The following is a 16541-nucleotide window of genomic DNA, read 5'->3' on the forward strand; positions in this document are numbered from 1 at the left end:
TATGGTATTTATATCATAAATGGTCTTTTTTTATGCGGGTGTGTTCAAATACTTATTATGGAGGGCACTGTAGCCTACATTGAAACCAGGAGGTTAATTATCTTGGCAAGCTTTGTCAGTGTGGTCAGTCACCAATTTAGCAATACAAGGGTAGTTGGCTAACGAATGAAGCAGGCTAGGCAGACTGGTTGAGTTAACTAGCTGTATGTACTGTAGGCCTGGCTGTATTTTTCATTTACTTTGTCAATACCAATTGTTTCCAGTGTCACTTCACAACTGTCTCTTATGTAACCACCAGATAGCTAGCTGGCAAAAAATGTACTGTTGGATGTAAACAGCAGCAGGTATTGTTACCTAGCCAAACTGTGGAGGAATGAGAAACTTACGTTTCCCGTTATTTTAAACTACTATCATGAAACTGAGAAATGTTGATCTTAACATAGAGAGTAGACTCTACATCCAAGTAGATGTTTTTAGTTTTCTTCTAGAACGTCACAGGCAATCTACACCAGTTTGCTCTAGCAGGAGCTGGACCCAGGCAAAATGGCGGAATTCCTATTTATACTGTCTATGGTTGATACTGGTGAAACTGTATCCGCCAAAGATAGTACATCAAACCTGTGAAACGTTTGAAACTTTCTTTGCGCTTTAATTTCCGGACAGGGTGCAAAGGACCCAAAGCACCATCGACTATGATCAAATCTGTCACTAACTTTAAGACGGGGCAACAGAGCTAAGTGCTGTAGGCTAACATGGTCACATGACATGGTCATATGGTCCTGTGTCTAACATTTGATGTTCAGTTTTTTGCCTGTCTTCAATGCAGGATCCAGTATGATGCCAGGAGGACAGATGGGGACGAGGATGCAGTGGCAGGAACCAATGGGAGAAAAGCATCCCTGTCCAACTGGACAACAGTCTGCCGTCAATTCTGACTACCTTTCAGGTGAGTCCCTTTCCCCTGTTTCTATCCCTCTAGTGTTTTATGCATGCTCAATAAGTCAAAAAGGCAGTGAAAATGCATTTTGTGGAAAGACAGGTTTCCACTGTTGCTATATCTTATCATATTTTACTGCCATTAGGCTTTTTCAATTTGGTCATCATCAATAGCCTAAGATGCTAAAGACCCCTCTGTGGCATAGCCTAATAAGCTTTCAAGGAATCTAGAGCTCCCTTAATTCAGAGGGGTTGGGTTAAATGTGGAAGATACATTTCAGTTGAATGCATTCAGTTGTAAAACTGACTAGTTGTACAACTGACAAGTATCCCTGGCACGGCCTGGGCACTCTTAGCAGTGTAAACTGGGCATTACAGTGTTGCAGGACACCTAGTTAAACACATGACTGTATTTAAGTGAGGCTGTTGTTGTTGTCTTGTTTTTGTCTTCTCAGACCGTCTGGACATTAATATTTTATGGCTGACTGAGAGTTAACTGAATTATGTGAATGTGATTACAATATCCTTTGGTGGTTTTAGTCTGGCTATTGATTTCTGTCTGTGGTGTACTCATCTCTCATTAGTAACTGACATCTGATATCCCCAATATATATTCTCTCACTCCCCCTCTCTTTCTCTCTCTCCCCCCTATTTAATCTCTAGGTCCAGTGTCTAGTATGATGGGGATACCTGGTGATCAGTGGGGGAACCAGAACAAAGGAATGAAGGACAGCAACATACCAGATTCTCTCATGGGTACTGCTTAACAATACTGTACAGTGTTTATGTAACACCAGCATGTAGTGCTTATCACTGTGTCTTATAGCGAAATAGAGTAGTAATAACATGAAGTATAGTATTAACCTGGGTGTCTTAATTCCACTCCCAGGTTTCTCCCAGCCAGGGATGATGAATATGAACATGGGTTCAGGAGGTATGGGAGGCATGGCTCCATTCCAGACAGGCATGCCTCCTATGGGCAACTCTCAGAAAGCCTCTCCTCTGTTTGCGTCTGAGCCCCACAAACAGTCCCAGTCCCAGGCCCCCTTTAAGCCCAACGACTCATACCCCTCTGCCCCGGGCCACAACACCCAGTCCCAGGACAACTCTGCAGGTAAGAGGTTGTCTCACACAGAGCAGCTAGATGGGGGGCCTGGGGTGGGATGTCCAGGGGTCCAGTCACCAGTTAAAACATGGTATCAAATGTTAGGAAATCAAATACGTTTGGATGATGATAGATCTTAGATTTGACCGTGAACAGAGTAAACTGTAACCGTCACTTTTTCTAGAGGGTTCCTCAAAGTGCCAGACTTCAGTCATCTTTATCCAAAGGGACATTTTTTGATACTGTATAAGACCTCTGTTTTTATTTACAAACTAAATGCAGAGCTTATAGTTAAAAGCCTGATAGTGGTACAGTATTAGTTGTTTCTTAGTGGGGCGGCCAGCAGAAATCGCGTGTTGCTCCGGCTTAAATTATGATGTTTCACTCTCAGACAACCAGGGTATAACCTTCTAGACCTTTCCAGCCCTCGGCCATATCTTTGGTTTATTATGCAATACCTCAGACCTTTCTGAGACTTTATATCAATTTTGTTTGAGAAGGAAGAATAATTCTGTGATGAGATACCTAACCTTCTTTATTACAAATATTTCCTTAGATAATCTCCCAGAGGCCTAATTTAAGTGCTCAGTTATATTTGGAATAGAGGATTTTTCTTAAAAGATTTATCATGAGCTCCTTCCCCACCTTTCGTACTGCTCTCTGAGTGAGGCAACCACGTAGACTAGGAGTAATGTGTCTTCTGGCAGGAGGCCAGGCTGAGACTCTGGACTACGATGTGCTCTTGGCTTTTTAAATACTAATATTGCATGAAACATAGATGATAATGCTACCTGCACAAATGTGTTTTTTTATGGCAACATAATCAATAAAGGACATTGAGGAAAATAGCACATCAATCAATTAGAGAGGAGGGCAAGGATATACAATTTCAAGAGAAAGTCATTATCATTAACGATTGGGTTTAAAGTGGGGAGGGTATTATTATTTTTAATTTCTCTCTGCCCTGTCATGTGAAGTATTGGGGTATACCATCAGTATTAACTGAAGAACATGGATGGAGAGACAATTTCCCACTGTAATGTCTTTATCACAAAATATTTTAAAAACACATGCGCTGTATGTTTTTATGTGTATAGTATCTTTCGTTTGTTCCCGCATGTATGTTTTTTCAGTGTGTATGCTCTATGATTTAATGATTTAGATGTTCTTGTGTTAATATGGTCTACTACTAACATTGTCCTCTTCAGTGTGTTTGTACTAGGTTCCCCATGTCACATGACCCCTTCCTCTGGGTTCATTGTTTATCTGTGTTTGTCCATGTGACCTGCCTCTGTTGTTGTTCTGCAGCATGTCAGTTACTTACACATTCACTCATATGCTCATCTACTCATGCGATGTGCCGTCGAGTATACAGCACACACCACACTGCTCAGTGTCAGCACAATCTCCATCCTTCCCCTGCCCTGCCAGAGAGAATCACACCCAATCAGCTGCAATCTCGGAACATTGCAAACAAAAAAACTGTCTCTCTGGCTACCATGTAATCCAGAAGCTTAAAAGTCACATTCTATAAGCCTACTGGCCAGGCCGTAAAGAAATTCTAGTGGTGGTTGTGTCAATATTATTTACGTTTTATTAGGATGCTTACTAGCAGGTTCTTTCTCGACAATGCAACAACAATAATAAATATAAGAATACAAACAAAGTAAATGGCTCAGTAGAAAATAAACATTTAGCATAAATATAATACAGGAAGGTAGGATTTATAGTACAATATTTATACATGTATTAGAGAAAGGGGGGATTGGGGGCAAGTGTTTCAATTGTGCCGTATTAGCAATAGTAAATAAGAGTGGTAGCAGCAATTGTGGTGTGCATGTGTGTGTGCATGCGTGTGTGCGTGCGTGTGTGCATGCGGGTGTGCATGTGTGTGTGCATGCGTGTGTGCGTGCGCGAAGGTGTGAAGAGTCAGTGCAGTTGGTCAGTCCAGTTCAAGTATTCAGCAGTCCGATGGCTTGTAGATAGGAACTGTTTCTTGTTATCAGACCTCATTCTGTGATACCGTCTCCCCAACAGTAAAGGAGAGAACAGCTTGTAGCTGGGGTGTGTTGGGTCCTTGATGATGCTGTGGTCCTTCCTCAGGCACCATTTCATGTAGCTTACAGAAATTCAAAACTCAAGTCACAATTTGATTTATTGAATCATTTTTATTTGTAGTTTAATAAGATAATTTTCTACTCAGTTGTTGAGTTTCATAAATGTAGGTCTGAATTTCTATGAGCAGATAAGATATACCCAGATTCTTCTGGAGATGATTGGCAATTGGTTTTTGGTCTTCTTTGTTATGGGTAGTGACATTCCTTCCTCCTCTCTGCTCATCACAAAGTTTGGACAAACCCAAACCCCTTGGCAGATGGTGAGTCCGGGCTGCAAGCCTCAGAGGGTCTCAGCCTCTCCCCCAGCGATTCAGTGGAAGAGAGCCCCAACTCCGACCCCCTCAGCCCCCAGGGCCAGGAGACTGGCTCTGGGGACGAGAGGGGGACCAAGGGGGTCGACAGCGGCAGCATGCAGCAGAAGAGAAAGAAGAAGAAAAGGAGGCCCAGAGAGGAGGTGTATGACTTCATGGACAGGGAAAAGGCTCCGGACTCCTCGAAGGAGGAGGAGGGCGAGACAGAGAGCGGAGCCTCAGACTGCCCGCTGAGTCTGTCCTCCCCGAGCAAGGAGGAGAGCTGGGAGTGTGAGATCCGAGGGAGGGGAGGGGGTAGGGTCAGGGGCAGGAAGAATAAGAGCAGGATGAAGCTGCCAGAGGAGTGGGGGCCAACACCCCAGGAGCCCACGACACCCCATGCCACCCCAGCCTCGGTGTCTGCAATGGTGATGGCCTCCGGTCCGTTAAGCTCAACCCTAGAGAACATCTCCTCCCTCATAGCCGACCCCCAGACTAACCCCTTTAGCAGTTTTATAGAGGACACCAAACCCTCTCACACCTCCACTTCGCCACCACTCACTGAGAACCCCAAACCAAGTCACATCCTCAACAAGGACCCTGCCTTAACAGACACTTCCACTAGTAACTTGAACATGTTTGAGCAACCTTCTCCAGCCAAGGTAAACATGGAGTGGGAGGCTGAGGCTCCTGTTAAAAACACTGCCTCTGCTCCCCTCCATTATGAACCCATGTGTATTGATGACTTCAAAATGCCCCCTCCCTTAGCCACTAAAGATGTCCTACCCCCCAAGAAGGAGGAGGCAGCTCTGTCCTTCACTGACAAAGCCTCCTCTGATCATTGTCGTCGTGAGGCCAACGCATCTATTACTGACCAGAGGCAACTGGGTCCTAAGAGCTCCCCAGGCTTCAGCCCCCAGGTCTCACAGACCTCTTTCCTAGACTCTGTCCTGCAGACCCCCTCAGCCAGCACCCCTGCTTCACAGCCACAGGCCCAGTCTCAGACCACCACACCCCAGGGCCTTCCTCCAAACACCACCACCTCCTCCTCTTTCCAGTGCACTTCTCCTCCACTGCTTAGCCACTCCTCCCAGCCTGATCATGACACTCACAGTCCCCGCCCTGCAGTGTGCTCAGGCCTCAACCCTGCAGCCCCGCCCTTTATCCCCACTACACTGCCACTCACAGAGCACCAGGAGCCACCGCTGCCAGAGCCCCCCCTGCTGGAAGGTTGGTGACACTGAAGAGGGGACATATCTATCAGTATGGGGGTGTATGATGACATTATAGTGCATGGCTCTCTCTGTGGACTGGGCCTGCTGTTGCTCGGCCATTGTGTGTTTAATAGCACTGTTAGTAACATGCTAACTAAATACCACTATTCTCTAATCTGACTGCATCTGACTGAGTCCCTACTGGCTGGGCCTTGAGTCCCTTTATCCTGACGGACTGTCTGGCCAGTCTCTGTAGTGCTGTTATGATGATGATGATGATCATGATAATAACACATTCATTGCTATGTGGCTGTCTACCTACCTGATTGTGTAACTGCCCAGCTCGTTTTACCTCATATCCCTCTCCTTTCTAACACTGTAATCATATACTACTTACTCTACTGTCTCTGTAGATTACTATGTGTGTGACTCCTGAGTGACTCCACTCTCCTTGGGATGTAATTAGCTAGCTTTCTCCCCCCTGAATGCCATTATCCTAAATTGCAATGAGTAATTCTACACCCTAACTCTTTGACATTGATTCAACCTTTCTTCTCTAATCAAAGGGATGTTGGTTTACAGTGTGATTCTCTCTCTTTCTCTCAAGAGATTGCTTTTTCCCTGACTAAATTATGCTTTTAATTCCTCAAATAGCCGTGAGCTGACTGAGGAGTCACTAACTGCTTTTCTTTCACATTCTCTTTCTACTTGTGTGTGTGAATTCACTTTCAGAACCATTTTGAATATCTCAGTGTTCCTATTTGGAATTCTTAGTTATGCAATTTGACCATTTTAAAACACATACACATTTTACTTTCAGCCAATTTTTGATTGGAGATCAAAAATACAATAAAAATTGCTCGATGTGCAAGTTGTCATGTACATGTTTGCATGATTAATAGGCAAACTAAAATGACTGACAGCTATGTTTTGTCTTTTCTCTCACCCACATGTACTGCGTCTCCTGATGATGGCTCTGATGATGATGATGATGCTAAATAGGTGAGTCACATTTCCATTATTGCCTGTGAGAATATTTCGATTTCTCATCAGTGGAATAATATGACGTCGAATTCACTGTTTATTTATTTCCTTATTTGGTACAAATGTTTGCCACAGGTTTTTGTTCTGTTCAAGATTTCTTGGACTTTGCCTCTCACTGTTGTTGAGATATTGTCCATGTCAGGAAAAAGCTGGCACGTTTCCTGGCTAGTTTGCTTTGAGCGTTAGTTTGGCCTAGTTCAGAGACTGTACTGTTCTGTGTTGGTTCTTTTTACTTTGGTTTCTCGGTTGGAGATTCCAAGGACTGATAGCTAAGTTAACACTGCTTTCCTAAGTTGTTACCCTGCAGTGTAAGGTTGTTGTAGAGACGCTGTTCCTCCTTCATTGATGACACAGGTGTTTTTGGTTGACAAATGGTGGAAGTCGTTAGCATACTGCTTGTCTGTCTGCACCCCTCACATTCCCTTAATCAACTCAACCATCCCCATTCAGCAGTCTGTTAATGGGTTATTTACAGATGACCGGGCAGGCGGGTTGGTGTGTGGAGGGACAGTACAGTGAGGGACTGGCCTCTACTGCCCTCTGTATCCTCATCCCACAACTTTCTCCCTCAATCACCATCTTTGTTTTTCATACCTCCCTCTTTCCCCCTAGCAGCCTCTCTGTTTTGCTGCCTCTCTCTCTCTTTCTCTCTCTTCCATCTCCCCTATCTCTCTCTCCCTCCCTCCCTCTCCATCCTCCTCTCCCTAATGCAATATTGATGGCTGGGACTTTTTTGCAGTTACATAAATCATGCAGCCCTTGTCTTTTTATAGCCGGTGATCTGGGTTTGTGCAGTAGGCACCAGCTGTCAGAGCAGCTCACAGATCACTGCACATGTACATAGCCCATCTGTAAATAGCCCATCCAACTACCTCATCCCCATACTGTTATTTATTTTATTTATTTTGCTCCTTTGCACCCCCGTATCTCTACTTGCACACTCATCTTCTGCACATCTACCATTCCAGTGTTTAATTGCTATATTGTAATTATTTCACCACTATGGCCTATTTATTGCTTTACCTCCATTATCCTACCTCATTTGCACACACTGTATATAAACTTTTTGGATTGTATTATTGACTGTATGTTTGTTTATTACCATGTGTAACTCTGTTGTTGTTTGTGTCGCACTGCTTTGCTTTATCTTGGCCAGGTCGCAGTTGTAAATGAGAACTTGCTCTCAACTAACCTACCTGGTTAAATAAAGGGGAAATAAATCAAATAAAAAGGCAGAGGGAGACAGAGGCTTAGAGGCTGTGCGGTGCTGCAGTCAGGGTTATCCCACCACGCCACCACCGGTTTGTGAACTGGTACTGCTCTGCTCTGCCCTAATCTACTATACTCTGCTCTACTCTGCCCTACTCTGCCCTACTCTACTCTGCTCTACTCTGCCCTACTCTGCCCTACTCTACTCTACTCTACTCTGCTCTGCTCTACTCTACTCTACCCTACCCAACTCTGCCCTACTCTACTCTACTCTGCTCTACTCTGCCCTACTCTGCTCTACTCTGCTCTACTCTACTCTACCCTACCCAACTCTGCCCTACTCTGCCCTACTCTACTCTACTCTGCTCTACTCTGCCCAACTCTGCCCTACTCTGCCCTACTCTACTCTGCTCTACTCTACTCTACCCTACCCAACTCTGCCCTACTCTACTCTACTCTACTCTACTCTGCCCTACTCTACTCTGCCCTACTCTACTCTACTCTGCGCTACTCTACTCTACTCTACCCTACCCTACTCTGCCCTACTCTACTCTACTCTACCCTACTCTACTCTGCTCTACTCTGCCCAACTCTGCCCAACTCTGCCCTACTCTACTCTGCTCTACTCTGCTCTGCTCTGCTATACTCTACCCTACTCTGCTCTACTCTACTCTGCCTATCTCTGCCCTACTCTACTCTGCTCTACTCTGCCCTACTCTGCTCTGCTCTGCTGCATAGTAATTTTTCTGGTCAGCCGATCACAGACCGCCCAGTCTGGCAAAGACACCATCCATAAGAGCCAGCCCAGTCTGGCAAAGATACCATCCATAAGAGCCAGCCCAGTCTGGCAAAGATACCATCCATAAGAGCCAGCCCAGTCTGGCAAAGATACCATCCATAAGAGCCAGCCCAGTCTGGCAAAGATACCATCCATAAGAGCAAGCCCAGCCTGGCAAAGATACCATCCATAAGAGCCAGCCCAGCCTGGCAAAGATACCATCCATAAGAGCCAGCCCAGTCTGGCAAAGATACCATCCATAAGAGCCAGCCTAGCCTGGAAAAGATACCATCCATAAGAGCCAGCCCAGCCTGGCAAAGATACCATCCATAAGAGCCAGCCCAGTCTGGCAAAGATACCATCCATAAGAGCCAGCCCAGTCTGGCAAAGATACCATCCATAAGAGCCAGCCCAGCCTGGCAAAGATACCATCCATAAGAGCCAGCCCAGTCTGGCAAAGCATCACCACTATAGTACTGATTGAGATGGGCAGTGCTGAGCAGTCTTTTGTTTTTTAAGGTAGAGCTACCTTTCAGTAAATACTTAATCATCATGCTGCTGGCTTTAAGTGCATTTCTGTATGTCACAGTGCATATCATCACACTGGACTGAATGTGTTGAAGTCAAGTAAAGGGACGGGTGCTTTTTAAGTGTTGTTTACATATTGATTAGTATCGGAAATCCATGCAATTTTTTATGATGTATTACTTGACCAAAGAGGCCATCATCTGGTGGTTCAATAAATGACTGGTGCTTATATAATAGTTCTTGCTGTTGGTTTGAATGTGGCTTAGCTGGTTGAAGCTAACCTCGTACAACCATCCAGAAGTCTCACAAGCTTACATTTTGTTTCCCTACATGGATTCCATCTGGCTAGGAGCAGAAGACATGAGCTTGGTGCCCTCACCATTTCATTGTTCCAATCACTGTCCTCTGATGAACTACTACCTAAGGTAGCAGGCGTAAAAAGACACGTAAGCAGTGTCTCCACTTAGGTTGAAAATACTGTATCCCTGAAAACCAGAAACATCCACTTGCCAACACTGCTAAGGGTGTGGGGGTGGTTTAGTTGATGATGAACGCAAAGTACCGCTGTTCACAGCCACTGTATGGCTTCAGTTCAGTTGGCATCTCTTTTCTCAAGCCAAGGTTTGTCATGGGTGCACCTCAGCCATGCTCAAGGTCCTAAACGATATCTTAACCGTCATTGATAAGAAACAATATACTGTGCAGCCGTATTCATTGACCTGGCCAAGGATTTCGACTCTGTCAATCACCACATCCTCATCGGCAGACTCAATAGCCTTGGTTTCTCAAATGATTGCCTCGGCTGGTTCACCAACTACTTCTCTGATAGAGTTCAGTGTGTCAAATCGAAGGGCCTGTTGTGCGGGCCTCTGGCACTCTCTATGGGGAAGCCACAGGGTTCAATTCTTGGGCCGACTCTCTTCTCTGTATACATCCATGATGTCGCTCTTGCTGCTGGTGAGTCTCTGTTCCACCTCTACTCAGACGACACCATTCTGTATACTTCTGGCCTTTTTTTGGACACTGTGTTAACAACCCTCCAGACGAGCTTCAAGCCATACAACTCTCCTTCCGTGGCCTCCAACTGCTCTTAAATACAAGTAAAACTAAATGCATACCCTTCAACCGATCGCTGCCTGCACCTGCCCGCCCGTCCAGCATCACTACTCTGGACAGTTCTGACTTAGAATATGTGGACAACTACAAATACCTAGGTGTCTGGTTAGAATTTAATTTATCCTTCCAGACTCACATCAAACATCTCCAATCCAAAGTTAAATCTAGAATTGGCTTCCTATTTCACAACAAAGCATCCTTCACTCATGCTGCGAAACATACCCTCATAAAACGGACTATCCTACCGAGCCTCGACTTCGGCGATGTCACTTACAAAATAGCCTCCAATACCCTACTCATTAAATTGGATGCATTCTATCACAGTGCCACCTGTTTTGTCACCAAAGCCCCATATACTACCCACCACTGCGACCTGTACACTCTCATTGGCTGGCCCTCGCTTCATACTCGTCGCCAAACCCACTGGCTCCAGGTAATCTACAAGACCCTGCTAGGTAAAGTCCCCCCTTATCTCAGCTCGCTGGTCACCATAGCAGCAACCCACCTGTAGCATGCACTCCAGCAGGTATATCTCTCTGGTCACCCCCAAAGCCAATTCCTCCTTTGTCTGCCTCTCCTTCCAGTTCTCTGCTGCCAATGACTGGAACGAACTACAAATATCTCTGAAACTGGAAACACTTATCTCCCTCACTAGCTTTAAGCACCAGCTGTTAGAGCAGCTCACAGATTACTGCACCTGTACATAGCCCATCTATAATTTAGCCCAAAAAACTACCTCTTCCCCTACTGAATTTATTTATTTATTTATTTTGCTCATTTGCACCCCATTATTTCTACTTTGCACATTGTATATAGACTTATTTTTCTACTGTATTATTGACTGTATGTTTGTTTTACTCCATGTGTAACTCTGTGTTGTTATATGTGTTGAACTGCTTTGCTCTATCTTGTTCTGGTCGCAATTGTAAATTAGAACTTGTTCTCAACTTGCCTACCTGGTTAAATAAAGGTTAAATAAAACATTTTAAAATGTAAAAAGGTAGTTAGTAGTAAGGAGCTACGTTAGCTAACATGTTTTTGTCCTGGTGCTCGATATAACTTTCTCTAGAAAGAAGGCCAGTGTTGTTTTACGTCCTAAAAATGCGGTGCTGTGGCTTCTGCTTTCTGACTGGTTGAAGATGATTCAATCGCTTTTGAATATATTTTGTGCAACACCTCTCGGGAAAAACAGCTTCAATGGTATCCTTTCAGGACTGATAGCGCTGCGACACACCTGTGAAGATTCTGCTTGAGATAGCATCACTGGCGAACACAGTCCCACTTTTAGCCACTCATTACTTTTAGTTACTGAATAACATTTCATTATAACTAGATAAATTGTCATTATAATAATCTGAATAGAAAGAGACTCTCTTGATGACTTGATTTTAAGCTTCAATCCAGAGAATATCAATGTAATCACTTTTCACTTGTGGAAACAAGTTCTTGGATCTTGGATTGAGAATAAGATCTCGTGTTCATAGTACAATAGTTTGTGAACAAACTTGACAATCTCAGAGCGAGCATCTACTTTCAGATTCTGCAACATACTTTGTTTTTCTGAGACCTGGCTTTCCTTCGACACAAGGTGGAGGCACAATTCAGTGGGTCGAACACAAGGCGTATGTGGCAGGGGCTTTTAATGATAACAGATTATACTGCACACTGCACTGTACACTGGGTTCAGCGGTGGTGGAGTTGCCTTCACCCACCTGGACAAAATGAATGCATATGTGAGGATGCTGTTCATTGACTACAGCACATTCTTCAATACCATAGTACCCTCTAAGCTCACCACAAAGCTAATGGTCCTGGACTTCCTGACGGGCTGTCCCCAGTAATTAGCCTGACTATCAACAATGACAAGACGGCCTACAGAGAGGAGCTAGGCATGGTGCCAGATAAACAACCTCTCCCTCATTGTCAGCAAAACAAAGGAGCTGATTGTGGATTTCAGGAGGAATCAGGATGGGCATGCCCCCATCCTCATCAACGGGGTCGCTGTGGAGATGGTCAAACACTTCAAGTTCCTCGTCGTACACATCAGAGGAGCTGAAATGGTAAAACCACACGGACACTGTGGTGAAGAAGGCACAAAAACGATTCTTCAACCTCAGGAGGCTGAAGAAATTTGGCCTGTCCCGAGGGCCCTCACAGTGTTCTACAGGAGCACCATCGAGAGCATACTGTCGGGCTGCATCACAGCCTGGTACGGCAACTCCACCACCGCTGACCCCAAGGCTCTACAGAGGGTGCACCATTGGGTGCACACTGCCTGCCCTCCAGGACACCTACAACACCAGGTGTCACAGGAAGGCCAAGAAGATGAAGTGCTTTGAAAGGCTGGTCATGGCTCACATCAAGACCCCCTAGACCAACTCCAATTTGCATACCGCCCCAACAGATCCACAGATGACACAATCGCACTCCACACTGCCCTTTCCCACCTGGACAAAAGGAACACCCATGTGAGAATGCTGTTCATTGACTACAGCTCAGCATTCAAAACCATGATGCCCACAAAGCTCATTACTAAGCTTAGGACCCTGGGACTAAACACCTCCCTCTGCAACTGGATCCTGGACTTCCTGACGGGCCGCCCCCAGGTGGTGAGGGTAGGCAACAAAATGTCTGCCACGCTGATCCTCAACACTGGGGTCCCTCAGTGGTGTGTACTTAGTCTCTCCTGTACTTCTTGTTCACCCACAACTATGTGGCCAAACACGACTCCAACACCATTACGTTTGCTGACGACACAACAGTGGTAGGCCTGATCCCTGACAACGATGAGACAGCCTATAGGGAGGAGGTCAGAGAACTGGCAGTGTGGTGCCAGGACAACAACCTCTCCCTCAATGTGAGCAAGACAATGGAGCTGATCATGGACTACAGGAAAAGGTGGGCCGAACAGGCCCCAATTAACATCGACAGGGCTGTAGTGAAACGGGTTGAGAGTTTCAAGTTCTATCATGGTCCAAACTCACCAAGACAGTCGTGAAGAGGGCACGACAAAACCTTTTCCCCCTCAGGAGACAATTTTTTTTTGGCATAGGTCCCCAGATCCTCAAAAAGTTCTGCAGCTGCACCATCGAGAGCATCCTGAGGCCAAGCTTCCTGCCATCCAGGACCTATATACCAGGCGGTGTCAGAGGAATGCCAATAAAATTGTCAGAGACTCCAAATCATAGACTGTTTTCTCTGCTACCGCACGGCAAACGGTGTGTCTAGGACCAAAAGGCTCCTTAACAGCTTCTATCCCCAAGCCATAACTACTGAACATTAATCAAATGACCACCAGACAATTTACATTGACCCCCCCCCCTGCATTTGTTTTGTACACTGCTGCTACTCTCTGTTTATTATCTATGCATTGTCACTTCATCCCTACCTACATGTAGAAATTACCTTCACTAACCTGTACAACTGCACACTGTATATAGCCTCGTTAATGTTATTTTATTGGATTACTTTTTATTATTTCTTACTTTAGTTTATTTGGTAAATATTTTCTTAACTTTTCTTGAACTGCGCTGTTGGTTGTAAGGGCTTGTAGTAAGCATTTCACATTAAAGTCTACACTTGTTGTATTCGGCGCTTGTGAGAAATAAAGTTAGATTTAATTTGAAGATAATCAGGGACCTCAGCCACACGAGCCCCACTTCCATCACGCATTATAGGAGCATCATGGCAAAAACATTTGTATTATTGTTTCATTCACTTCTTACTTCCCCTCCTGCTGCTCCCCCTATAGACATTCCCTCGGACATTGTAATAAAGTCACCTAATCTACAAATAGGCCTGAAGCTGGACATAAATATTGAATAATAGCAGGATCAGAACTAGGGCACTTGATAAACAATAGCATTCACCTAAAATACAACTATTTGTATGAGCTTTTTCCCTTACAAAGGGTTCAGCCACTTTACCAGGTCACTATGCCCCGCATTGTTGTTGTTGACACTAGACATTGCTTTACATTACGTTGCTCCCACAGTGAGGTAACATACTGTGGTATGATCAAAACATACTATATGTACTGCAAATATGAGGCTATTCACCGTTCGGATCATTATGATTAGAAAACATATTCCTCAAATGTCTGCTAGAACTCATTGGCTATTAGAGGAATCAATTGAAAGACATCTAATTGTATTTCTTCTGATTTCTCAGCCAGACACATTATGTTTACAAAGCCAAGATAAACCCTTCACAGCCACTGTGGTCTTTTTCCATGTCTCAAGCTTTTCCCTTTTTTACACTATTTTTGTTTGGGAACATAATTTGGCAGAATGATTGGATTTTGTTTAATTAGTGTGTGCTCTTCAGTCCACTGGACCATCAGATGTGTGTATTAATGACTCTGCGGCTTCATTAGATGTGACACTGCATTTGGCTGCACTCTAACCCAATTTTGTTGCCATTCCACAAGATAGATTGTAAGCTACCAATGAAGACGTGGGATGGGATGAGTGTAGTGAGATGAGTCTCCATCTTTTCTATTGTCCTTTCTCTCCATCATTTTGCCTCCTCTTCCCATCCCTACCTCTGCTTCTTCTTTTTCCTTCTTCATTATTTGTGTTCATCAATCTTCCTCCTCTCAATCTCTCCATACTTCCTTTGCCCTTTATCTCTCATCCTCCGACGTTACGATCCAACCCCTTTTCCCAGACTCCCTGGGTCGCTGAGATGACACGTACCATAATCATAGCAGCCTATTTCTGACTGGGAGCTTGTTGCCATGGATATGGGAGGTGGTTTCCGTGGAGATAGAACTACTCAGGACTGCCAAGGAAAAAATGGGGTGTGACAGTCAGGAGGTTGGATGCCAGAAATAGAATTCTCTGACAGACTTCCTCCGTGCTCTATCCCCTGCAAGACCATGGGCTGTAAGCTGTGTATTGTCACTCTCCCAGTCCTTTTCTGAGTTCTGAGGCCCTCCCAAAACATCCATGGCATATTGTAGATGGCTGAGGATTGCTACTGCACATGGCCCACCAGCCACTACCCTCTTAATTTCCTTTTCTCAAACAATGTATTTCTGTTGGTTTTGAATGTTCACCTTGTAAAAAGTCTTATCACACCAAAGGCTGTTATGGTATGAGGCGATTCAACCTGGTCTCATAGACTAGATGTAACATAGTAAACGTAAACCCAGGACACTCAAATTAGAATGATATGTTACGATTGGTATGGTTACATAGGACATATGTTTACTTAACTCTTGCTCCTACCTGAGACGCAGACGTCCCATCTAGACATCAGGAAATGCAAATGCGCTACGCTACATGCTAATAGCACTCGTTAAAACTCAAACGTTCATTAAAATACACATGCAGGGTATTGAATTAAAGCTACACTCGTTGTGAATCCAGGCCACAAGTCAGATTTTTAAAATGCTTTTCGGCGAAAGCATGAGAAGCTATTATCTGATAGCATGTAACACCCCAAAAGACCCACAGGGGACGTAAACAAAATAATTAGCATAGTCGGCGCTACACAAAACGCACAAATAAAATATAAAACATTCATTACCTTTGACCATCTTCTTTGTTGGCACTCCTAGATGTCCCATAAACATCACTATTGGGTCTTTTTTTCTATTAAATCGGTCCATATATAGCCTAGATATAGATCTATGAAGACTGGGAAAAGGAAAAAGGAAAAAATAGCGTTTTATAACGTAACGTCATTTTTTAAAATAAAAAAAAGTCGACGATAAACTTTAGGTATTAGTAAACGTTAATAAGCGATCAAATTGATCACAAGGCGATGTATATTCTATAGCTGTACCTCTGGAAATAATGTCCGGGTAAATCTCCACCAAAATACCCGGTCGGAGACCGGAAGAAATGTGGTGCCTCGTGTCCGTTTGACCAAGAAACAATTCGTAGGCAAATGACAAGACTGTTGACATCGTGTGGAAGCTGTAGGTACTGCAACCTCGGCTCCATTTAATGTGGTTCACGTTTAACAATGGGTTCAATTGGCGCATGGATATATTTTCCCATTTTCAGTGATCAGATTTTCCTGCACTTTTCGATGAAACGCACGTTCTGTTATAGTCACAGCCGTGATTTAACCAGTTTTATAAACGTCTGAGTGCTTTCTATCCACACATAATAATCATATGCATATACTATATTCCTGGCATGAGTAGCAGGGCGCTGAAATGTTGCGCGATTTTTAACAGAATGTTCGAAAAAG

The 16541-nt window shown here is 44.4% G+C and overlaps 1 protein-coding gene across 7 annotated transcripts in view; it reads left to right on the forward strand.

The window, feature by feature from the left end:
• LOC109875224 (microtubule-associated protein 4-like) overlaps positions 1-16541 on the forward strand; it is a 75473-nt gene that overhangs the window by 32258 nt on the left and 26674 nt on the right. For all 7 annotated transcript variants that reach the window (XM_031810261.1, XM_031810262.1, XM_031810259.1 and 4 more), the window contains exons 3-6: positions 827-946; positions 1600-1692; positions 1826-2050; positions 4389-5678. In XM_031810261.1, coding sequence (XP_031666121.1) covers positions 827-946; positions 1600-1692; positions 1826-2050; positions 4389-5678 — 1728 coding nt within the window. The remainder of the gene's footprint in view (positions 1-826; positions 947-1599; positions 1693-1825; positions 2051-4388; positions 5679-16541) is intronic.

Source organism: Oncorhynchus kisutch, linkage group LG30 (genome assembly GCF_002021735.2).
Source record: "Oncorhynchus kisutch isolate 150728-3 linkage group LG30, Okis_V2, whole genome shotgun sequence".
Classification (NCBI taxonomy): domain Eukaryota; kingdom Metazoa; phylum Chordata; class Actinopteri; order Salmoniformes; family Salmonidae; genus Oncorhynchus; species Oncorhynchus kisutch.